Raw genomic sequence first — 25,532 nt, 5'->3', positions numbered from 1 at the left:
CGTTGTGGGAAACTGTGCTTTGCTTGGCTTCCTTGCCAGTGTGCTTGGCGTGCACTAGCAGGTGAGTGGGAATAGACAGAGCTCTGGGAATTCTCAGGTCAAGCAGTGAAATGTGAGAGGAGTTCAGATACCTCTGCGGTTGGCTGTCCTGAATGTAGGTAGTCATTAGGGGGTCTACACCCTAACTTTGATATTGCCCTGATGCCTTCATGCAGGTATAGCCTTTTTCCCTGTTCTTACAATTTCCCCTAGTTTTTCTCTATTATGAATTTGGAAGTATTCCTTTCTTACAGCTTTTTATTCCAAGCTAAATCCTATAGCACACTTCTTTTTAACTAATCCACTATTAACATTGTGGAGCAAATCTAGCAGTCAGATTATTTTTTGGCTTAAACAGATATATAAGAGTAGTGATAGACCCAGAAAACTTGCACAGGATCACTGAACTATTGAGGTTAGAAAGAATCATCTAGTCCACCCCACTACCCAAACAAGATCAGTTAGAACAGAAAAACGTCCAGATGGATTCAGAGCATCTCCACAGCCACAGACTCCACAGCATCCTTGCTGTGGCAATGTCTTCCAGTGTTTGGCTGACCTCACAGTAACAAAGAAAAATTAAAAAATGAACAGAAAAAATAATTGTGTTCAAATGGGACCGTGTGCACTTCAGTTTGTGACTGTTGCCTCTTGTCCCATCACTGCTGTGAAAAGTCTGCCTCTTCCCTCCACGTGGTTGTTCCCCTGCACCTTCTCCTTTGTCAAAGCTGAAGATCCATAGCTCTCAGTGCTCCTCATCTGAAGGCTGACTTAGTTCTTCGCTCTCTCAGTGGCACTTGGCTGGACTTGTTTCAATGACTCTTTGTCACTCTTGTACTGAGGATCCCAGAACTGGATCCAGCCCTGCAGGTGTGGCCATGTTGGTGCTGAGCAGAGGGGAACGTTGCCTCCCTCTACCTGTGGGCAGTCAGGGTGATGCAGCCCAAGATGCTTTCAGCCCTCTGCTGCGGTTGCTTTACTGGGTCACGGTCAGCTCGCTGATTGCCAGAGCCGTGAGCTCCTTCCACAGAGCTGCATTCCAGCCCGTTGGTCTCCTGTGTATATCAGTGCAGACAAAGCTGACGACCTGTAATAACGTATGTTTTCATTCTTGAATTGCAAATACTTCATTTACTTAATTTATATCAAAACATTTTCATATAATCACTGCTTGTTGTATTGACGCCCAAGATAAAATGCTTGGATGTGTTGCTTTTTTTGGCAGACTTCCTGTCTTCTCTCACAATCAAATTAAGCAAAATTTGAGCTAGGAATCTTCTCTTGAAGAATTAACTTCTTGTTTGTTCCTCTCCTCCCCCCAGAAATAAGTGAATCTTAATGTCATTTGTAAATTTTACAGGAATAGTAAATGTCTGCACTTACTTTCAGGGGACCTCTTGTATTAGATCTCTGCTTCCTGCTTTATGTCTTCCCGTGTGCTTTTCTATTCCAATGTTATCTCAGTTTCTCCTGCTGTGAAGAAAAAGGAGGCATTATAAGAGTTATATGTATGTGTGCCAGACTAATATCTATATATGTGGTTTTTTTTTCCCCTTCTGAAGGTGTAGAACTGGGTTGCATAGACTGTGATGTAAAGATTACCTCTGAAAGTGTTTGTGTGCTAAATCTAGAGTAAAGGAGCGATTTGTCCTTTTGCAATTAATGTAGACAACTATAAATAGTTTATGATAGAGTGAAGCTGGTTTCACTAACCTGGATCTGAACTGTTTAGAGTTTTAGATTAAAATCAGTGTGTCAAATCATAACCAGAATAAAAATAATCGATGCAGATAAAATTAAACCTTAGTGTTGATGTAACTCAACTCCCAATCTCTGTTCAGCTTGCTTCTGTGCTATTTGAAGTTTCCACGTGGCCTGAAAATAACTATGCTTCATTAGATCCATCTGAGAAGGATTGAGCAGTTAGATTACTGTAGATAGAATAATGTGTAGAAACAACTTCTTGATACGTTATGGACTACACAGATGCAGTTTTGCCAGTAGGCCCCTCTGGACCTCTATAAGCAGCTGAAAATCCAATAAAGATCCCTAAATGATGGGCATTATCCAATTGATTGAAGGAGCTTATTCTACTTACAGCTCTGCCCGCCAGCCAAAGTAACATCTGATATTTAAACTCATTATTTGTGTATCTGAAACAGTTTGCTTGTATCATAGCTTAAATAGAAGTTAATGTAATCAGCTACTCCATCTGCGTTTGAAATGAGGATGGCGAGCTAGAGATGATGAGCCAGTTTGCTCTCGGATTTCTTCAGAAATGAAGCATCTGTCTCTGCTTGCTATTGACTGCAACTCTATTTGCCATGTAAAAGTCAGGTATTTCAATGCTATAGAGGACATCATATACTCTTTTGTGGCTGGAAGGTGAAGAAATGATTCTGTTAACAAAAAAGCTTGATCAAGGGACAAGAGTTCTTGGCAGTATCTGAAGAGGATTGCAGTTTGGGGGGGGGGGAGGGAGGGAGTGAATTGCACAGCTGAGAAGCAGAGGAGGTTAAAAATATCTTTAAGCCTTTTTCCTTAAAGGAAGAGAGATATTTCATGATGTAAATTTTGAAGGAAATAAATTCATTTTAGGTACAACTGCAGAGACCAAGTGTTCTGGTGAGTGTTAGGAGGCCTTTTAAAACCGATCACCATCTGTTTCAGAAACTTTAAAAGCAGTTAGGTGATATGGTGTATTCGGTTTAAGGTCCCAATTAAGAGGTGTGTAAAGCAGGCTGAAGGCAAATTTGCTGTTGCTGCCTTCTGTAAAAATAGCCACAGTAAGTAACCCAGGAAGAAGGGATTTGCAGCAGTGGAGTATTAAGGTTGTGCTAATACTGGTTAATGGTGCTAGACTGGGGGAGATAGGAGCAGGTATTGCCTCACTGCGAACTGAACGTTGTGTTCTCAAAGCATGCCTGAAATTGCCCAATGCAGGGGCACAGTTCTTGCTTCTTTTTTTTTTTTTTTGTACTTCTGTCAAAAAGTGACATTTTTGGCATTTCTGTCAGTGGCTGAGGGGAACCTTTGTGGGTTTGTTACCTATTTGCCTCCAAAACTTTTATTATGATTGAGCTTGAGAACGAGACATCTGATAGTATCTACTGACAGCATTGCTCAAGATGTTGAAAGATTTACAGAATGTGCATTGCATGAAATAACAAAGTACTGGTACTACTTGTCATGCATCACAACCTTTCTAAATAGCTCATCTTTATTAGGCAACCTGGTCTTTCTAAATACCTCATCTTCATTAGGGAAGCTGAATAACCAGGCAATGCTCTGTAGGATGTACAGCCCAGGCCCTTCATTGCTGCGGAGCAGTCAGCTCTTCTAGGTGTTGGGAAGGAAGTGGAACAGCTGAAGGTACTCCAACAGTGTCCCAAACGAATCAAAAAACACTTTTAATATGTAGTGCAGATCACCTGACTGTTGATTGGCCTGATGCCCCTTGTTAGAGGTTTGTTACATAAGGGTACAATATTACGTGATTTTTCGTGAGGCTTGGGTGTAGGTAGCTCTGGAGTTGAAAGACTGTTACAAGTGAGTGTGCAAGATCTGTTAGTTTTTGGGTTTTTTTTTTAATTCAATCTCTTGAAACAAATGAAAAACACCCCCAAGAGCCACACCTGAAGAAACAACTACAAAAACAAACAAACAAACAAAAAAAAACAAACAAACCAGTCAAACAAAGCCAGCACTTGCAGCAGCTGTTCTTGCAGCTGAACATACTGGTACCTGGAAATGTCAAGGAACTGATAAAGCTAAATATCTCTTCAAAGAAGGGGTCAGGATACCTGAGGGTAGTCAGACTGAGACCACCTTAGATGCTGTGCTGTCCAAAAAAGTTTGCTTCACCTGGCAGTCACTTTGCACCCAGCAGCAGTTTGCGCATCTCTGCACGTGATAATATCTTCTCTGTTGTGCAGAAAATATGGCTAAATTCTAGGCAGCTTTTCAGATCGATTTCAGAAGAGCATCTCTGCCTGCCATCTGGTTGTGTAAGCCGTTGGCAGTCTACTAACTCGTTCTAGTTCTGAGTGTTAGTGACTAATGAGGGCAGAGCTATGCAGCAAGCCTGACTGAGTCTGGCGACTTTCATTGTCAAACGAGGCAGTTCTGCTTCTTACAGATTACGCAGTCCCACTGCCTTTCATAGATTGCCTCTGATAGTTGTCTGACTGTGCTGCGAACTAGCTTGGTAAACAGGGACTGAACTGGTTAGGTCAGTTTCTGTCAGATAGACAGGTGAAAACAGGCGGCTTCGTCATCATGCAAGTACTGGGGCCATTGCAGAGATGGGAGAGTGTTGGAACTGAGTAAATAAATCGCCTCTTCTAGTGGCTGCCAGCTGTTAAATCAAAGCAAGCTACATCATGTCACTTCTTCCTAATTTGTCATTTTGAGCTGAACCTCAGTTTCTCTTCAAAGACTGCTTGTGATTCAACTAATTTCTCTCCTTTCTTCCTCTTCTAGTGGTCTCTCTCCTAGAACCAAATAACTGGTATGTCTGCTTGTTGTACAAAAGGGCACTGCCACTGAGCAGGAGTACTAAATGCTGCAGACTGTGCACTGTGACCACCACTGACATTTGTATTGGCTGTGCTCAAATGATTTGGACCCCTCTATTCTTAGAACTACTCTAAATTCAATGTTAAGCCTTTTTTTCCACATCACTTGTGGGGAAAATAGGATAGCTTTCATTTACTTCAGTATGTATCTAGTAGTTAAGACAGTCTGTTAAGACATTATCTAAAGATTGGGCAACTGATTTTTCCCCTTCCCTGGTGTTCCCAGCTCCTTCAGACTGGGAAAATAGTGGAGGGTGATGAGAATGTGAGCTGCAGCAGAGAGACTGAATTCCTGAGAGGAGCACTTTGCTTCACATTATTGTGCTGATTATTAGTTTTAAAGGGCTAAGGAAATTTCCTTCAGGTCAGATTGATATAGTTTTGTTGTTGTTGTTGTTGTTGTTTTTTCTTTAAATAATATGCCGTGATTTGCTTGCTGGTGTCATCCTGTTTTGTCTTAGCTAATCATTTTCACACCAAAACAAGTCCTTCAAATACAATTTCAGCTTTTAAAAGCCTTTTTCTCTCTGCTCTCACTGACACACTGTTGAGTTTTCAGGTCTGCTGTATTTAAATGTGATTTTTCTGATCTTCTTGAGGCAGCTTATTTTGATAGCAATGTACAGTAAATGGTCTAGGTTCCTTCAGACCTTCATTTCTGTAAAACAATGATTTTAGAAGGAGAGGGACAAGAAGCAATTGTAAATGTTCTTTTAAAGCAGCTTAATGCAATCAGTATAGTTGGGAAGAATAAGCAGAAACGTCAGCTTATGTAGGAAGGAGAGAGAAGTTTTGTGTGTGCTTAATGGATGATGCTAAGCAGAAGTACTTCAGTGAGGTTAACTCTGCCTTGTCATGAAACCATTACCAGCATAATTACTTCTCTCATTAAACTGCCGCATGTAATCCATGATGGTTAATGCTATTATGAATTAAACTGGACTGTGTCTGTTCCTGACACTCTTACGTGCTAGTGAGAAGGTTATTTGCCTTCCGAGGGCATTACTGAATGTAAAGCTCTTTGGATAACCTGAGCTTGGTCTTGAACTGCAGTTTGAAAAGTTATGCCCCCTCCAATTTGTATAATTTGTAGTAGTTATAATACTATGTAATAATAATATAAAATAATAGGTTTTTCACTGTGTGAAAAACCAGCTTTCCACATAACATTTTCATCATATAATTGCGCTGATTGTACCAGTTGTCAAAATAATTAGTAAAAGTAATGGTCCTTTCTCTCTTCATTCTAGGAATGTATTTAAATTCTAGCAGTCACATGGTACTGATAATTTATGTATTTGGATAAAAGTGTAGATACATTCTCAGAAACTTAGCAGCTCATGCTCCAAGTGGACTGGAATTACAGAATGAAAGAATCAAGTGCAAAAAAATATATGTCAGTGTTGTTTTCCTGAGATTTTAGATACTGCAGTGATTATATTGAATACATCCCTATATCCCTAAATGTAGGGAGGTTGTGTGTAACTCTAACTGAACCTTTAGCATTATCTAACTTACCAGCTTTGTCCCACTGCTCCTTCCTTTCTTACTAAGTTTCTTCTTTTCAGAACCCATTCTATGAAGTTGAGCTTTCAAACGCTGCTTGCGTAACTTGTGACTTCTATTTAATTTTGGCAATAGAGGCCATAGTATTTTGGCTTTTGTTGTTAAGCTTAAACAGATACAAAACTGGAAGTAGCAATGGCAGACCAACATTGTTGACAGGTAAACTGAAAAGTTTACTGCAGTACTTGCCTATTTTTTACACAGATATTTGCTCAGTATTTTAATAGAAACATCTCCCATCTGTGATTATCTGAAATTTAATAATAAGGTCTAGATACTTAGAAGGCATAACTCAGTCATCTTCTTGTATGCATGTATTGTCAGCATTAGATGGTTAAACTGACATTTTTTTTCCTGTAACGGAGCAGACATTTATAGAAAGGTAAAATAGCGTAGAAGTGAAATAAACCAAAATATTTCCAAATAATATGTTGAAAATACCACCAACTTTTATATTTGGTAAATAATTAGGTATTACTTAACTTTCTACATTTGAGCTATTCATGACTTCAGAAACCCTAACAGTAAAATCCTGCCTTAAAAAAAGTGAGTCGTGCCTGGTTGGTTTTTTTTTTTTTCTTCTTTTTCTTTTTTTCTTTTTACTGTGGTTTGACTTGCTGAGCTGATTTACCGCATGGTGCTCATGTATTAGGTCTGGTGGGAGACACGAGAGGCAGTGGTCAGGTAGGTGCAGCAGGGAGGGTGGGACATCTCTGTAGCAACAGCAACTTTGCTGAGTGGAACTGCACCCCGAGGTGTGAAGTATTTTGGAAAAGATATGTGGTGTTGTCTAATTAAACATACTATCAAGAATCCTGAGCCTTCCTTTCTGTCAGTAAAAAAAAAAAAAGTCAGTTTGGATCAGACTGTTGAAAACCAAGAGATCTTTTGGGCTGGACCTTGTATGTCCTAAGAAGAAGGTAAGAGACTTGAAGGAAAAAAACTTCTGAGCTGTAAACCTATGTGTAAGCTGTTGAGGTGACAGTAGGTATTCCTACGATGGTGCCTCTGGAATTATATACAAGCAGAGTTTTGAAGCAGAATGATCTGGGCATGGGTATCTGTAAAGAGTAATGAGGTGAAAATTAGCCAAATAGTGCTTGTCAGAGTAGGAAGAGCAATCTGAGCAGTATCAGATCTGCCACAGTTACTGGTTGAAATTAAAAAGAAAATGAGAGCACTCAAAGAAGAAGATGAGAGAATTGAATTGAACAAGATGTGAGAGGAGGCAGTAGCTAAAATTCTTTCAGGGGCATAGAGCTAATTGCAAACGTATTTCAAAACTGATTGAAGGAAAGACTTTCAAGAGTCCCTTTTGTTTAAATATACATCATTTGGCTTGAGAATTATTGGCAATTTACTGCGGGAATGAATATGCTATGGAAATGCTAAGACGTGTCAATCCAAAGCAACATGAGAGAAGAATGTATCTGTTTGTCAAAGGAGAAATCCTTCCTTGCAAGGAAGCACAAGTGAAGCTGTTTCTCTGCTTCCTCAGATTGAGAAAGGAGTGAAGGGAAGTAATGCCCCTTCAGATCCACAGATCTGCTCCACTTGAGCAACAGTGAATCTTTACAACTACAGGTACTCAGGTGAGTGTGCTCTTCTGGTAGGATTAACAGTGTGGCTGTTTGATGATAGAATGGCTCATCCCATCCCAATCCCCTGCCATGTGCAGGGCTGCCACCCAGCAGCTCAGGCTGCCCAGGGCCCCATCCAACCTGGCCTTGAGCACCTCCAGGGACGGGGCACCACAGCTTCTCTGAGCAGCTGTGTGAGTGCCTCACCACTCTGAGTGAAAAATTTTCTCCTAATGTATAATCTGAATCTCCCCTCTTTTAGTTTAGAACCATTCCCTCTTGTGCGATCACTATCAGAGTATGTAAGAAAAATGGTTTCCCTCCTGTTTTTGAGCTCCCATTAACTACTGGAAGGCCACAATGAGATCGCCCCAAAGCTTTCTCTTCTCCAGGCTGAATGAGTTCAGTTCCCTATGCCTTTCTTCACAGGGGAGGAGCTCCAGCCCTCTGATATCCTTGTAGTCCTCCTCTGGACTTCTTCTAACAGCTCCGTGTCTCTCTAGTGCTGGAGTTCTTCGGTCTGGACACAGTACTGTCAATTCAAGATGTGGATAGGTTGGACAATGTCCAAAGGCATGACACAAAGATGATCTCAAAGGGGGCTGGAGAAACTATCCTACAAGGAAAAAATGGAAGGGGGTGGATCTTTCTGCCATGGAAAAGAGAAGGCTTGGAGAGATCTCATCGTAGTATTCCAGCATCTAAAGGGCAGCTACAAAGATGACGGAGGCTCACTTCTCCAGGAGCATCATGGAGAAGACAGTGGACAGTGGGTACAAAGTTACACTGGGAGAGTTTTTGTCTGATTTAGATGATCCTTTGAGGTATCTTTCAGTGTGAACGTTGAATGAAATAATGGAGGAAAGAAATAGGAGACTGAGTCAAGGAAAATGGTGTCTTGTGTAGGAACTGGCTTTTTAATGCATTCACTCATTTTTTCCATGTTGAGGATGATCCATCTGATTTCTGCAGTCCTTTGACTAGATCATTATGAGTTGCTTGCATTTCTCAATTTAAGATTCTTATTTTCAATATGCATTGCATATAGGAAATATCAGGAGTTGTCTAGGAGGAATATCTTGCTATCAGTGGATAATCTGGACTATTAATCTCTTAATCACTTTGTGATGATTAAACTGTGCAGTTGGTCCTCTAAACTTCTTGTATCTTGACAACTGTTATCTTTGTAGTGCAGTGTTTGTATTCATTCCCATTTATATACCTGGAATTTTATATAACAGTAGTGTATATAGACTATTTGTTTTAATAAAGTGAAACAACGTTTCAAGTAATGTTGCCTTCTTAAGGATATGGAAAAATAAAGGTTTTAATCGAGAGTGCTTTGTTTTTATTTTTTCCCCTTGAACCTGGATTCTTTCAGTCAGCCCAACAGAAGCAGTTCAACACTCTCAAATATTTCACGCCCATAGGTAGTCCATCGTGCTTCCTCGCTTTCCCTTTGAAACAGAAGAAAGAGAAAATGCAGTGAAAACAGCTCATGAGTTAAGGACAGGGTGCTCATTCACCAATTACCATGACAAGTGAAACACTCAGCATAAGAGAGATTAATTTATTGCCTGGTGATAACAGACTAGAGCTGTGAGAATGAAAAGCAAAGTGAAAACACCTTCCCTTGCCCATCCTTTTCTATCTTCTCCTGAGCAGTGCAGACAAATGAGGAATGGAGGCTGCTGTCAGTCCATAATTTGTCTCCACCACTCCTTTGTGGTCACTCTATACCTGCTGTACCCTGGACTTCTCCAGAAGCTGCGCATGGACAAATGCTCTGTGTAGATCTGCTCAAGCTGCTGCTGTGGGCAGCAAAGATACAGCCTGCTCCACTGTGGTCCTCTCCTGGTCTGCAGAGAACTTCTGCTCTGGCCCGGAGCACCTCCTGCCCTCCTTCTGCATTGACCTTGCTGGCTGCAGGGCTGTTTCTCTCTTGTTTTTTCACTCCTCTCCCTGAGCTGCAGTTTGCAGCTATTTTGCCTTTTCTTTAGTCTGCTCTCCCAGAGTTGCAACCAGTGTCTCTCCATGGCTCAGCTCTAGGCACATTGGGTCCCTTTTGGAGCAGCTGGAGTTGGCTCTGATCTGACGTGGGGCAGCTGCTGGGCTGTTCTCACAGAGGCTTCCCCCTGCAGCCCCCTACTACCAAAATTTTGCTTCATAAACTCAATATAAAAATTTTTGGACTTCTGAATTGCACTAAACATAACCTAAATGTGAAGTTGTTTAATTGACATACTGAAATTATCTGTACTATCCTTATCTACCAACATCTAAATTAATAGCATTGCTGCAGTGGAAAACAGCCTTTGTAAGGGTTTTGATTTATTTATTTATTTATTTATTTATTTATTTATTTATTGTTTTCTGTGAAAGAAGAGTTCTTTTTCCTTCAAGTAAAAGCTGGCATCTGTCAGTATCTATCACATATATTAAATAGTACTCTTCTGGTTGTTTTACATGCCCACCTTCTGCATGTCTACAATTTGAAGAATCAAATGGAAACTTCAGACTAAAGCAAAACCACTTTCTCCTGAGACTGTAATCTGGAGAACTGTTTTTTTGAACTTTGAATAGCAAAGGATTTCTCCACTTGCCAGGAATGGGCATGTTGTTGTGTGTGAAAAAACATAGCACATCCCGAATTCTTGTCCTGCCTCTTGCTGACCTTGCCTTGATACTACAGGATTAGTCTGCAGCTACCCTGCAGGAGATGAGCAATTCAGAAATGAGGTAATATATACTGCAGACGGTTCAGCCCAAATGGGTGGAGAGGTGAAGGATAATAATGATACTTCATTCAGGAAAACAACCGGTGTATTGGGAGCATTGCTGGGTTTGAGTATGTTAATGCTTTCCAGGCTCTCTACCATCTCCCAGTGACCTTGCTTTGATGCAGGAGGTCCAACGTTGTACTTATCACAGTAACTGATTGTTCGCTTGTAGCTGGAATGATTTATGTCACATTTGTCTCTGTATGTTGCAGAAAGAGACTCAGGAAAGTGACTGGTAGTGGTGCTGTGTGTGATTGATAGACTCCATGGCTTTCTTTTGTCAGTGCTTGTTCTTGCAGGTGCTGGAACCTCATGTGCCCTTTGTATCAGTCAGGCATCTGCTGGTATTTCCCCTTCCTACGTCTCCGTTAGCGTTTTACCTCTCTGGTTCCGAGCTTAGAGTATAAATTGTAGACTGAAAACTTTTGCTTTCTTTATAGAGCAGTTACCAACTACTGAATTCCATTCCAGTGTCACCCATTTCTGTATGCAAAGCCTTTGGTGCTTTTATAAAAGGCTACAGGGTTAATCAAGCCAGAAAATGTGTACAGTAGTTAAAAGATTTTATCTGCTTTTATTTTCAGGTTATCTGCGATGTTTTATAAGAGAATAAAATTAGTGATGTTATGCAGAATATGACAAACAGTTGTCAGAGCTCGAAGGAACTGTTGCTGAGCTTTTCAGTGTTCTTGCCATTAGTCAGTTAATCTGGCTGAGATGACAAATGGGTTAGATAGATACCAAGACAGAGGAATAAAGGCAGTAAATGAAATTTTTGCATGGAACACTGTGTCCCATTGAACAGTTGTGCAAACTTGAGCAAAATAGATTCCAGTATGAATATTTGCAGCTGTTCAAAATTTAGCTAAAATATGGGGATTCTCTTGTATGTCTATAAACCAGCCTTCCGATTTGGGACTTTTGGAGTGTATCTTTAAAACAGTTTTCGTACAAAATTAGGATTGAGATACTGATCTCTAAAAAGAGAATAGAGTATATAAGCAGAAAGAGATGGGATGTGCATTTTTAAAGAGCGCTTTTGCCTTCGTTTCTGTTTATACATCAGCTGAATTGTCATGCAATAACAATTTCTATAGTTGTGGTCTTAAAAAGAGAAATGAAATATTGCAGGAATTACAAGGAAACTTATTTGGCAGCTGAGTTTTATATTTAGATTTTAGAACAGTGTATGTATAAAAAGCTGTGCAACTTAATTTACGTGTGGCATTTCGTGACTGGAGAAGTGGAAGAAATAGCTGAAGCTGTTGATAGAGAATTCAAAGTGCTGTACTTCTCTTTGAGAGGTACTTCTCAGATTTGACTGGCTCATTGGTACCCTTTGAATGCTTGACTTGTGTGTTGTATTAGTAGTATCTCCTGATGTTTATTGGATCTGTCAGCAGTTTTGGCACTGTGCAGCTAGAGAGAAGATTACTTGGGGATAGAGTGTTTCAAAGCTTCAGTATGTTGGCTGTCATTACACTTTTGATATGACGTGGCTACCTGAATATAGTAATGTTCAAGTTCTCACGTTTCTTGAATACTTTAAATAGAAATGTGTAAATATGGTGTAAATATTCAATGTAGTCTTGTTTTCCTATTATAAAGTCAGCAATTTTCTAAGCTTCAATTAACTTTTTAGAGAAGCAACTCTGTCAGAATTCAGATTCTACGAGTAAGTAGGGATTTTTTTTCTTGAGAGCTCTCTGCAAGAGCCTGGCTTCTCCACTTAATCTCCAGCATTTCATCTTCCAAAAGATTGTCTCTCTTCTGGCTTTAAAAGTAGTGTTGTTCAGAAAGTAGATTAGAAGTTTTATTGTGACTACTAGGGATGTCTTGAATCCCTCTTTGACTGTTTAAACAGGCAAAAATTTCACCAGAAAAAATATTACTATGAATGGTATTTTTAAAATTACAGAACTGTTACTACTGTATGATTTGTGTGATCACTCGTGTAAGTACTACCTAGTACTGGTAGGGTAGACATTTCAGGGTGCATACTAAAGTGTTATTTGGCTGTCATGGAGGTAGGAGTCAGTTAGGTACTTTTTGTAGAAAAAAGAAAAAAATATAGAAGAAAACCCTCATGATATTTTCTACAAATTGACAGCATGTAGGCTTCCTGTTTTTATGAAGAAAGAATTGATTGAGTGATTCTGTGTACACTGTTTGCTGTAATCAGGATCAAAGATTTTTGTGGGAACAGAGGGTATTGATATATATCGTGTACTCATTTTTAAAGCAACTTAATTCCTGTTTCCTTTCTGTTATTTTAAATGGCATTCTCTTTTCAGTGAAGAACAAATTATTACTCAAAATTTATGTGGCAACCCAGTAGTTGAGATAGTTTGGTAGCTCATTACGATTTTGTAAACTAAGCATGTTCTAGTAAAGACTTGAGATGTAATTATTTTTTAGCCTGAAAAAAGAAATCTTGCATGTATTCTCATTAACATTTAAAAAATATCGTTGCAGCTGTGTTGGGGTAGAGGAGCATCATGCTGTTGACATTGATCTGTACCATTGTCCCAACTGCGCAGTTCTTCATGGACCTTCTCTAAGTGAGTATGCATTATTCAGATTTTATTTTCCAGTTTTAATGTTTTCACTCCAAGTACAGTTGAAAAAAAGACCGTTCAGAGGAACATTCAAGATGAGTTTGATTATTTAGGAGTTACTGGTTCTGTGACTAACTTTGAACTGATAAAAAACAACGATGATAACAACAACAAAACCTACAAGGTGTCTTTTCTTGAGAGAGTCTCCTTGATCTAAAGATGCAGATAGAATAAAATATAAGCCACAGCTATAGATTAGAGAAATCAAAGGGTACAGAGCTAGGAGAAAGCAATCTGTACTTGGCTGAGAGAGAGACAAAAATTAGGAATTCATCATCAAAAGAAAAAAAAAAAAAAAGAAAAATCAATTGCAGGTAGTGATGCTTTCTCCTGCTGCATGTATGATATGCTATTTAAAAAAAAAAAAAGTTCCAAAAGACTGCTTAAGATTTTTGTATTTTAATCATCAAAATTCCCAGGAAGGCAACCTTGAGAAAATTAAGTTGCAAGTTAGCTTTCTTTGTTTTCTTGATGTTTAAGGGCAGTATTCCATAACAGTTCAGAGAAGTTTGAGAATTGGAGCTGGAATTGCTGTCTGTTTTTCCTTTGTGTCCTTGAGAATTACACAGCTTGTATTCCAGGTATCTGGTTTGTGAATATGATTCCCCCAAATCCCTTGTGGAATTTTATGAGTTGCCAGCAGTGAATGTGGAGTCAGGAGGGACCTCTCTGGTTCTCCTTTCAGTAGGTACCTTTGCTGAAGAGATCTGAAGTAGAAAGATTGTAAGACTGGACCTAGAAAGAAAATATTTTTGTCTTTCTGTAACTACTGAGGGATGCTTTTTTATCTGACTCCTTAGGTTTCCCCCACAACTTCAGTTCTCAAATGAAGTAACGTGATAGTGAGTTTCACCTGTCTAGTTTCTATGTTCAAACCTGAAAAATATCTTTGTATGCTTAGTGTGCCCACACACTGTGGGCATTTGTGTTTCTTTAATACATGTTTTTTCTTTGCTTGAAGACCTTGTAACAATTTATGGCCAGCAAAAGATCTAGAATTTATACAAAGCTGAATTTAGCATTTAGAAATAATAATTTTAAATCACTGCTCTATCACTGGTAGTCTTGTGGAGTATAAACAAAGTGATTTATTTCAATTATTGGCGTAATTAAAATATGTTAAATATCCTGTACGTGGGTTATATCCAGTGCCTTCAGTATTAGCTACCTTCATGTTAGGGGCTAAAAGGTAAGTTGAACACTCTTTTACATGCTTGACGTTTTAATATTTCGATTGTCTTTTTCAGTTACAAATCCGTATCTGTCTTCTGTAAATAAGAATACAGATATGAGCCATTTAGTTTTCCACCTTTCTGCCTGTTTCTTTTTGGGGGGGGAGGGGGGTAAGGGTAGGGCTGGGTGTGTATGTGTGCATGCGTATGCATATGGAATACTGGGGCTGGGAGGAACAATAAAAGGAGGGGTTCATATCGACTTAAAAAATACTAAAATTCTTGGAAGTTTGGAACTTTATCCTTTTGGTTTGGCAGAACTAGTATGGTTCATCGTCCTCTTGATGCCTGTGAATAGCCTGTCTTGTAATGCAGAGACTTTCAGCTCTCATGCTAGCTCTGTTTCACCTGTGGCAATCTGAGAGTGAAATACTGTGTTGGATGGCTTCTTCAAAAGACAAGAATCTGTAGTAAAAATTATTCTTACTACTTCATATTGCCTCAAGTGAGTAGATAGTCTAGATTTAGTAGAAAGATTGAGACATATCACTTATCTACCCGAGCAGAAGTGATATGTTGAAATATGTCTTCATCTGCAATTTCATTAATTGTACTCAGCTAGTCTGTCAGAATCAAATCTTTGATAGTTTGTGGTTTGGACATCGGCATGCTTTAGAGTTGGGAGAGGCTGATGTTTTATGACTTCAAATGCTGCAGTAATGCTTCATTGCTTGAAACGTATGAAATTATGTATGTAAGTAGAAAGCACATCTTTTATTTACTACTTCATGTTCTAGACTCTGTTTAAAGGAGTTCTGAAGAAGAACAGAATTCAGCTGTATTCAATTCAAGAGGACAAGTGCATCTATGATTTTGACAAGTATATGTGTATACAACCCAATGTAATCAGATGGCATTGTGCAAAAAAAAAAACCAACAACCTTACTAAAAACATACAAGAAACGTACATTTTATATTACCAAGTGGATTTTCATTCAGTATCGAACAAAATTAATTATGTTAGCTCCAGTAATGAAAAGAAAGCTACTGTGTGCTCCTTAAAATTTTCCACTCTTCTCATGCTAACATTTCTCTTGCCTTTTCCATTAGTGGGTTTCACATAAAGGAACTCACAAGACTGGGGCCTGGTTGTACAGATGTGAGTGCTTCTTGGTGGTTCCCTTTTCAAGTCTTTGTATGATGTCTGAGACAAACAGACAAGTGCAGGCAGGCAAGGAATAGAGTTTGCCTAAGCTAGATACAGTTATCAGCCCACTATTTTGAATGTATAAGGAACATAATTTAAAAATAAATTCCTGCTTGCTTTTCTTGAAAAATTTCCACACACCCCTATCCTTTTCTCAATCCCTCTGTAACTCTGTGGTGTGCTTTTGGTGCATATTTATAGCGTTGTCATTGCAGGTTGTGCCTCATTTTTTAGGAACACCAAGGGTTAATGCTTTCCTTCCACTAGTTTTGAGGGATTTGGGAGTGAGGGAAGGCAGTTCTTTATGTCTTTTAACAACATTTCTTTTTAATATATTTTAATGTGAGCACAGGGATTCATTCAGTTAGATATTTTTTCTTGCAACTGTTATTATAATATCTTAAGAAATTATAAAGCTGCAACATAAGAGAAAGTTTTCATTATTGTTCTATGTTTTTTAGCATTCTCTTATTTATAGAAGCATGATATATGCTACAAGTACTAAGTAGAGGAAGTTTAATTTCTGTTTTTCAAGTGTTGGAAGGTCAGACTTTAAAAAGTTTGTTTTGTGCTATAAAATCTCTTAACCAGCTGTATCATCTTACAGACTTAATGAGCTGTTACAACAGCAGTGAATTTATGAGAAGCTACTCTGTTGCAAATTAACATTAGCCACTAATTTCTTGCATTATTATTTATGAATGAGAAAATGGCTTTGAAAACTTAATAAACTTGGCTCGGTTATTTATGAAGTTTTACTGTGTTTGGATAGTTGGCTCATTAGCAGTCTCTTCAGCACTGATTGTGAGGGTAGCAAACAGCTATAAATGTCACTTTATTCTCTTAAATGTCTTCCAAGGGGTACATTTTGTCACTTTTGTGGAAAACAGCTTATCAGTAGGAATAACTGTCGTGCAGTGGCTGTAAGGTGTTAGTTATTCCTATATAAGCAACTGATATTTCTGCAGAAGCAGCATTAAAGTTTTGGGTTTTTTTCCCCCCCTTTTGAAATCCTTTGCTATTTGCTATCCTTCATTCTGTTGTTAGTTGTGTTTTTGGTATGGTGCTAACTACTTGTGAGTTTGGTTTATTGTGACTTTGATATGTTTAAGGATGAGCTCTTCTTTAACTTAAAGTTCAGATTTGTATTAATATAATTGTTTAGCTGAGGTATATTAGTGTTGCATGGTGGTTTGTACATGGCCTGCAAGAGACCATTTGTGCTGACAAATGACAATAGCTTCCTCCTCTTCTGTGTTTCTTCTGCAGATGGAAATAAATTTGCATAGTATTAGTCGTTGCATTCTAGATCTAGTCACAGTAAATATACTTGGGGTGGACTTCCAGTAGCAACCATCAGATGCTGTGGAACAGAGTTTGGCTTAATTTTGGTGGCTTATTTTGGGGAAAACCAAAACACAGCCACCTAATAATTATGTTTATTATGTTTCTTAGTGTAGTAAGTGGGGTACACTGGTAAGTCAATAGCAAAGTTGCAAGCTGAGGACTGTCAGAGATCCTTTCTGCTTAGGCATCTGTTGGGAATTTAAGAGAGCTTTTGCTAACAGATAGATGGTATGACTGAACACTTCCTTTTGAGGTAGTGAGTTTCTGTTCTTTATAGATGAAGCTATAAATTGAGTGCTTGATTGATTAAGATGAATTAATTACGTATTTGGAATGAAAGAATTTGTTATTAAACAATGGAAATTTGAAGATAGGTGGTAAATTTACCAAATCGTAAATCGCTTTTTCTTCTGGTGCACTTAAAGCCAAAAAATGCAAATGGAAAGATTCCATGGAGCCCTACTATGCTTTACAATAGCTTTTTCTTGTTTTGAGTATCTGTTGTTTTTTTTTTCAATGGGAGTCCACCACCACAGTTTTTTATGAGAACGCTGAGTTATTCATTTTCATTGGCCCTGTAAATAGAAGGAGCTGTTAAAAATGCAGTTTAGTTACTTCTGGATTATCAGACTTCCAAAATTATGATATAACATTGATTTATTATTTGTTCTTTATGGATATTTTGCCATAGTGAATAACAGCTTGAAGCAACTCAGAAGTTCATTGTTTTGGGGCATAATGCTTGCATTATAAGTATTGTACTTGCAGAGTGAAGACTGCGCCTGCTAGGATAGCTTATGCCCAAAAGTGTTATGGAAACATAAGTAGAGGATAAAAGAAAGGTGTTTTTGTTTCAAACAGATTGCAGAGGTGAATAATGGTATTATCAGATCGTATGTAAATATGTTCCTATGGTCAGATAGCACAATGAGATAAGGTCATATTAACTTTATGTTACTGCATGAGAGGAAGAAGCGTAAGGATCTTGAGGAGATAGGATTCTTCTCTTCATTTAAAAAAGTGAGATTTAGGAAATTGAAATTGTAGTTTCATTGACTTGAGATTTGGATGAATTTCAGGCTGTTACTGTATATTTTCATTATGCTGCGCTGAGTACAGAATTTTGAATCATTGTGTTTAACATGCACTGGTGTTCTCTGATGGAAGAGGCTCCAGAAGTGTAACTGATTATTATCAGGTGTTCTGAAGGTTTCATTTTTTTGCAGATGGATAGTTTCACCTGTATAAACAATAAAGTTTGTTAATCTTGTGTGATAGGGTTGAGGCATGCCTGGTTCACTGACAGAGTGACTGTTAATCTGGCCATCTGATTTAACTAATTCAAAGTTTAATCCTTTTGAAACTTGTAGTGAAAAAGAGAAGGAACTGGCACAGACATGACTACACTGAGTTGGATGATGGCTCCAAACCGGTGCAGGCTGGAACACGGACCTTTGTTAAACAGCTGCGGGCTCGCTCTTTCCCAAGGTACAGAAGCTCACTTTAACATTTTGGTGAAAAAACAAAGACCTAAGACTTCCTCCTTTAGAATTCTCCCCCTTCCACTGTTCTTATCAGTCCCTGATCCCTTCCTCAGGGCTGCTCTCCAGCCATTTCATCTCCTTGTCTATACCTGTGCCCAGCATTACTCTGTTCCAGCTGCAGCACCTGGCATTCTTCTTTGTTGAACCTCAGCTGTTGCTAGTCACCCAGTGCTCCAATTGTCAGTGTCCCTCTGCAAGGCAGAGTGGATGTGGCAGAGTGACTGGCTTTTTTTTTTTTTTTTTTTTCACCTGAAATATCAGAACATTGTCTATCTCTGTAGTCCAGGTAAGGAGAGAATGGGAAATTACTCCTCAATTGTTTCATTCCAGATAACGTAGAACACTTCTGTGTGCTAGTAGTATACCCATTCTCTCGTGCTTTAAAGGAAAGTAGAGAAACTTGTTTGTAGCAGAATCATCCCGGTCTGTTTGTGGTTGTTTTTCATGCTTATAAATATGGTAGCTTATATTTCTTGAAAGATCTTTCTGTTGTTGTTATCAAAATGTATTTTAATATTTTCTTTTTCCTCATCCTTTTAAATTACTACGTTAGATTACATAGAAATACAGTGAGTTACCAGGTTATGTGTAACACTTAATATTTCATTAGGGGGTTATATTGGTTTATTTGTCTTACAGTCAAATGTTTAATTTGATAGTAGCATGGGTTTTTGTGGGGGTTCAAATGCAGCCATTTCAACCAATCCTTGAAATTGTGACTTTTTTTTCCCAGTAGTGTTTGGAGGATGTTCTTCTGCTAATATTCCGTAATTTCTTGTTTGTTAGTGCTGATGAAGTCATTTTGAAAATGCATGGAAGCCAACTGACACAAAGATACTTGGAGAAACATGGGTTTGATGTACCTATTATGGTTCCTAAATTAGATGGCCTGGGGCTCAGACTTCCTCCACCAACTTTCTCTGTTTTAGATGTGGAACGCTATGTAGGTAAGGGTCACTGTGGAATAAGTGCAAATGATCAGCTCTGTAAAGTAAAACAAATATTTACATGATTCTAAGAGCTCCTGGGGTGCTAAATATGTATTATAAACTAAGCTCTCCTAACCAGAACAGTACAATTAAGCTACCAATTTGAATTTTGTTTATGTGGATATGTGAAGGGAGAACACCATTATTTTTCAACTTCCAAGTGTGTTGACTTGGGTGCAAGATGAATGTGGAGTGATATTTTTGTTATGCAACAGGATTGTCCATTTTGTGAGAATTGAATGAATCACCCTTCAGATTGATGAAGATGAATCATTGGTCAGAATATTACAAAACATGATGTTTTGAGCTCAGTGAATTGGCTTTTTCAAACTAAATAAATCTTTCTGGAAACCTTCCCACCATGGCCTCCTTTGGTGATAGAGCCAGAGCTCCCAACAATTTGTTTCTTGCCTGATCTCTTGATAGTCTTTAATCATTTCAACTTCATGCAAGTGTGCAGTACATAGACCAAATCATTTTGAGCATGAAGTTTGCTGTAGTAAACAGCACTGTTGAGAAGTCTGTGTATGGGTCTTTGTTCTTGTGAGAACTTCATATAATTCTGAGTACTAAAAGTAGAACGTCTGTCTATCAGAATTTTACCATGGCAACAGAATAAAGGAAATACGTAGTGTAAGAAATACTGTTGCTGTTATGATGACTATAAACAGTAATGTATTCTGCATCAAAGTGTAATTGTTGTTTTGATATTTCTGAAGCTTATCTTTTGGAAAACTGTCAGTTCAGATTCAGAGGAAAGTTTGATCATCTCATTACTATGAATGTATTTTGCCCTGCCGGGTTCTGTGTTTAGGGAAAAAGCGAAAATGCAGATTTACCTTTTTGTTACTGAAATTAAAAATAAGAATTCTGAATAAATACTATTCCAAATAGGATTTGTCAGGATTATGCTAATTTTTAATTTTAAAGTGAATGTATTTATAAACGTGCATCTAGATGCATTTCTGAATTAATTTTCAGATATGACCCCTGTATAACTAAATGCACATAATACAATTACTATTATAATTTTGTCATTACTCCTTTATTTTGGCTAAGGATTACTTCTTGCTTGTCTAGTTCTACATATTTAACTTGAAATATCTGATGTATATATTTGTGTTACCTTTGCAAATGAAGCTTGCCTTATTAATTTTATTGAATTACTAAGGCGTGTGTGCTTAAAAGCTATGTGTACGAAAGGGTGAGAGTGTAGGATGTTTTTGAGTATCTGCATAGTTTTCAACATAAAAAAGCTGTTAGTAAACTATGTCAGAAGTTCAGTGCAGCTTGCTAAAAACTACAAGCTGTGAGCAGTAAAATCTGTTATTTGTAAAGAATTCTTTGTGGTCATTGTGTTAAATATTCAATTGAGTTAAATATTCAAAATTCAAGCTCTTTGTACTGTTTTTGCTAGTGAAAGCCACAGACCCAATTGTTATTATTTTAACCAACTGCAGTGATTCTGTATTATTCCTTTTATTTTTTGTTGACCATGGGTAAAGAGGATTTATTTGTACACTGTTCTCAGTTGTGTCCTTAGTTGACAATAACAATTAAAGCTTGATTTAGTTAAAAGTTGGTTTATACCAATCTTTGTTCTGCAAGAATGCTGATAGTAGCAGAGGTTTTGTGCAGAAATACATTGATTAAAGCTAGAAAAAAGTAAAATTGCTCTTGAACACATTAAATAATTCTTTTTACCTGTGATAGGATTAAGAAAGTAATCCTATTTTTACAGGTGGTGACAAAGTGATAGATGTAATAGATGTAGCAAGACAAGCAGACAGTAAAATGAAGCTCCATAATTATATTAAATATTTCACAAATCCTGACCGACCAAAAGTGTTGAACGTGATCAGCCTGGAATTCTCGGACACAAAGTGAGTATTGACTGCAATTTCTTGAATGTAGGAAGTGGTTTTCACAAAGGTGAACAGTATGTATGCAGATGTAATGTCTTTAGCACTAAAGTTAAGAGGCTGCATATTTTATGTAGACAGTTACTGTGATGTAATATGGGTATAAAACAGTTTTACTAATTCATAAGTAATAACTTTGTAGGAAATGTGCATTTAATGCTGTTGTTTGGAAAAAAAAACAAAAACAAAAACAAAAACTAGAGGCACTTGCACTTGATCTTATTTATGTATTTATTTTTTTTCTTAAAGGATGTCTGAGTTAGTGGAAGTACCAGATATTGCCAGAAAGCTTTCATGGGTGGAAAATTATTGGCCAGATGATTCTGTCTTCCCTAAGCCTTTTGTTCAGAAGTATTGCTTGATGGGTGTCCAGGACAGCTATACTGATTTTCATATTGATTTTGGAGGAACTTCAGTTTGGTACCACGTTCTCTGGGTATGAAAGCTTTTTGGTTTATGATTGTATGAAAAAAAAAAAAAATTATTCAGTATGCAGCTTTCTGTCATGGCATTATCACCTTTTCAGAGTGAAATTCTGTACTTAGAAAGACAGGTGAGGAGTTTGAAAGTGAATTAGTGATCGTTGGTGTCTCATTTTCATGCTTCTATTTTAGCACACTGTTGGTGACTCCAGAACTATAATTGGTTTGCTGACCATTTTAATTGATTGGTGGGTTTTACAGTAAAGTTTTAGTATTTATTAAAAAATGAATTAAATGAGAATCAGTGACAGTGTTGAGTGTTTTTTACATTACAAGACGCATACCCCTTCTTCCCCTTACCCTTATTGGTTACTGTCCTATTGACTAAGCTTTTGGGCAACTACAGTTGTGAAACACTGAGTTAGGAAACACCAGTGTCCCCTAGTAGAACTATGGAATTCTACCATTTAAATGGGTGCATTTAGTGCAAATGACTCAGAGGTTGTACTGTCTGCCCAGGAGGACGTGCATTTATTTACTTGATGTTTTTGTTGAATAGGGTGAAAAGATATTCTATTTGATCAAGCCCACTGATGAAAATTTGGCTCTGTATGAGTCTTGGAGCTCATCTGTCACCCAAAGCGAAGTATATTTTGGAGACAAAGTTGACAAATGTTACAAATGTGTTGTAAAGCAAGGACACACTTTATTTGTTCCAACAGGTAAGATATTACTCTTATTGTTAGGACTTAACATGCTTAATTACCAGGAATTAAGGATATCCTAAAATGACACATTACGTTATCAATATTTGTTTTATCCTGGAATTTTGAATGGGGAAAAAAAAAACCAAACAAAAACAAACACCGTGAGAACTGGAGTATGGCATAAGACTCACTAGACGGTGCTTGTTTTAAGCAACCCTTGGTGCTGAGGCAGTAATGACAAGAGTTTATTGTTAGTTTAGTCAGTGTCTGGGGAGGTGTGCATGTGATGGAATTGAAATACACATCTTCCTTGATCCTTCATTGCAGTGATGAGTGAAAAAGTGAAACTATAATGATAAAGGCAAAATGCAGTTGGAAAAACAAGGAAGTCTTCATTGTGCTGCGCTTTGCAAAGAACAGAAATAAAAACAAAGCAAGTTATAATATTAATTAAAAACAAACAAACACAACAAAACCAACACACACCAACCCATACGTCACTTGTGCCGCTGTACTCTATAGAATGGTGTATGAAAGGCTGAAATTTCCTCCACAGGCAATATAGCAGATGTGGTGCTTACTCAGCATAATTGCTAGTTTCAGGTCTTTCTCTCTTTGTGTGGTACCCAAAAACTAAAATTGGTTGGTTTTAGCTGAATGAGGGCATGGATTTAGTGCTAGCTAGCAATATATAGTTGTGATTTGGTCTGACCTTGCATCAAGCTGAGAAGCTTTCTCAGTTTATACATGTTGCCTATTCTCAATCAAAACACAAAGTAATCTGCAAATCTGTGACCAACTGCTCTTTTGAAAGATCTGTATGCATGTTAAATAAGAACAAGTCTGTGTGCATATTTTTAGCTTATTTACATTAAAAAGCACAGTATAAATCTTCAGTGCAAATTTTTAATTAGGAAGCTAATATGTTCTTTTGTACACTTAATTGAAATTATCCAGTAGCAATCAGCTGGATTGATAGTGTAGTGTTGGTCATGCTTTGCCATATTGAATGGTAGTGTTTATAGGGACAGTATTTCAATTATGTGACAAATTAGTATTCTTAGAATATCTAGACTAAGTCTTAAATTAATCATAATTTCACTGGAATTGTGAGGGCTGTATTTATTAATAATGTATAGAACTACTTCTGGATTCTTACGGTATTACTAGATGATGGGTTTTTTTTGTGTTGTGCTAATAGTTGAGTTACGTAAGCAACATGTGAACATGAATACAATTTTTATTTGTCTTACTTTGTCTTTTGCTCAATATGGTTTTTCTATAGTAATTCCATTATTGTTTGTTGGAAGGAGAACTTTGGGGAATCTTTTACTTGAGAAATTAGTGCTGTTTTGTCCCCTCAACTTCCATCCAGTCAAAATGTCTTGAAGACCCTCTTAGGTTCACAACTCCTTTACTAAACTGCAGTTCAGCTAGATTTCTGAAACATATTGTAATCTGTATGTTGTTAAAAACAGGACTATTTGTTCCTTTTCCATCTCTTTTTCTCTTTTTTTTCCCTTTTCCCCTAACTTTTTTCTTCTTCCTCTCCCCTTCCCCCCCCCCTTTTTCCTATCTATTTTAGTATGTATGTGCAAGTATTTAAAAATAGTCTTTCTTAAAGTAATCTGTATGTATGTACTAAGTTTCTGAATCTTTTGTATCAGGCTGGATTCACGCTGTGCTCACATCTCAGGATTGTATGGCTTTTGGAGGAAACTTTTTACACAACCTCAATATTGGCATGCAGCTCAGGTTAGTCTCAACTCTTACTATACCTTTTCCTCAGTAAATAGGATATGCTTTTAATAGATATTTTTCTTTGTGCTTGTAACCAGGATCAAATGGGTACAGGCTCTCAAAGCAGACGATAATGGCATTTTCAATTAGACTGTATCCACCACATACTCTTATTTCATTTCTACAAAGTTCGTTTCAAAACTGAAGGGTATGCATAATTTAATTAAAAACAAAGTAAACCTCACCCCCCAACCCCATTACTTTGGAGGTTAATATGAATAAATAAACCAAAACTGAGCAAGCCCAGGTGTGCAACACTGAGTTGAAATGAGCATCCTCAAGTCAGCATTGCTCAAAGGGCAGCTGTGTTTAGATTTTGTCCAAGATGTGGAGCTGTCTTCTAAACATATTGTTTTTATTTATTACAGTGGAATCCTGATAAAATTCCATCTGTTAAAAGATCACACACTGGGTTTGTATCCTAGTTTTATGAAGTCCAACTTTATTCTTAGAAGTGCAGCAGTCAAACTTGATAAGGTCAGAGCCTGGATGAGACCAGAGTTGAATCTTGTCTGTGGTCTTGTTGGGGTTTAACTATGTTGTACTTGACTTTTTTTATTTAACATGGCCGTGCTTATTTTATTTTATTTTGGACATTATATCAATTTGAATAATTACATAGTTAAAAAATAAGTTGGATGACATGAATGCTTTTAGTTAATATTTCTATTTGTTCAGGTGTTATGAAATGGAGAAGAGGCTAAAAACTCCAGATCTTTTCAAATTTCCTTTCTTTGAAGCCATCTGTTGGTTTGTGGCCAAAAACTTACTGGAAACATTAAAAGGTAATCCTTGTCTTACTTTTTATGGTATACATGTGTCTGCTTTTATGTTTCATTGACAGTGGAAGAAATTATGTTGCTGCTGTTTGAACAGATTAAATGTTTTGAGCTGAAAAGCCAGATAATAATTTGTGGTGGGTTTTTTCTTGGGGGGGGAGGAAAGGGGGCAGTGGTGTTTATTTTTTTTTTTCTTCCAAGTCACATTTTTTTAAACCATATTGTAGTAAATACTGCACTGTTTCAATTGTAGATTTAACAAGTCGTAATACAGGCTTTAGTACAAGATCTTTCTGAGAATGTCTTTAGGGTTTAAAGCTTTCTAGGGTAACTAGAGCTGTGCAGAATTTGCGTTGTACAAGATGATGTGTGTAACTGGCATTTTATAGCAAGCTACTGGAACATTTAAATTGTTTATTAGTGTTTTTTTATCCAATGCTCATAGTGTATCTGACTAATGAAGATACTCTGGTAATCTAGAGT

The 25,532-nt window shown here is 37.6% G+C and overlaps 1 protein-coding gene across 1 annotated transcript in view; it reads left to right on the top strand.

The window, feature by feature from the left end:
- KDM7A (lysine demethylase 7A) overlaps nucleotides 1-25,532 on the top strand; it is a 59,668-nt gene that overhangs the window by 10,125 nt on the left and 24,011 nt on the right. The window contains exons 2-9 of the mRNA XM_085228603.1: nucleotides 13,018-13,103; nucleotides 18,257-18,374; nucleotides 19,217-19,377; nucleotides 21,161-21,302; nucleotides 21,591-21,777; nucleotides 22,323-22,485; nucleotides 24,138-24,225; nucleotides 24,949-25,055. Coding sequence (XP_085084729.1) covers nucleotides 13,018-13,103; nucleotides 18,257-18,374; nucleotides 19,217-19,377; nucleotides 21,161-21,302; nucleotides 21,591-21,777; nucleotides 22,323-22,485; nucleotides 24,138-24,225; nucleotides 24,949-25,055 — 1,052 coding nt within the window. The remainder of the gene's footprint in view (nucleotides 1-13,017; nucleotides 13,104-18,256; nucleotides 18,375-19,216; nucleotides 19,378-21,160; nucleotides 21,303-21,590; nucleotides 21,778-22,322; nucleotides 22,486-24,137; nucleotides 24,226-24,948; nucleotides 25,056-25,532) is intronic.

The sequence above is a fragment of the Meleagris gallopavo genome, chromosome 1, assembly GCF_905368555.1.
Source record: "Meleagris gallopavo chromosome 1, MGAL_WU_HG_1.1, whole genome shotgun sequence".
NCBI lineage: Eukaryota > Metazoa > Chordata > Aves > Galliformes > Phasianidae > Meleagris > Meleagris gallopavo.
Note: the sequence above shows the minus strand (reverse complement) of the source record. Positions and strands in the feature narration are given on the sequence as shown.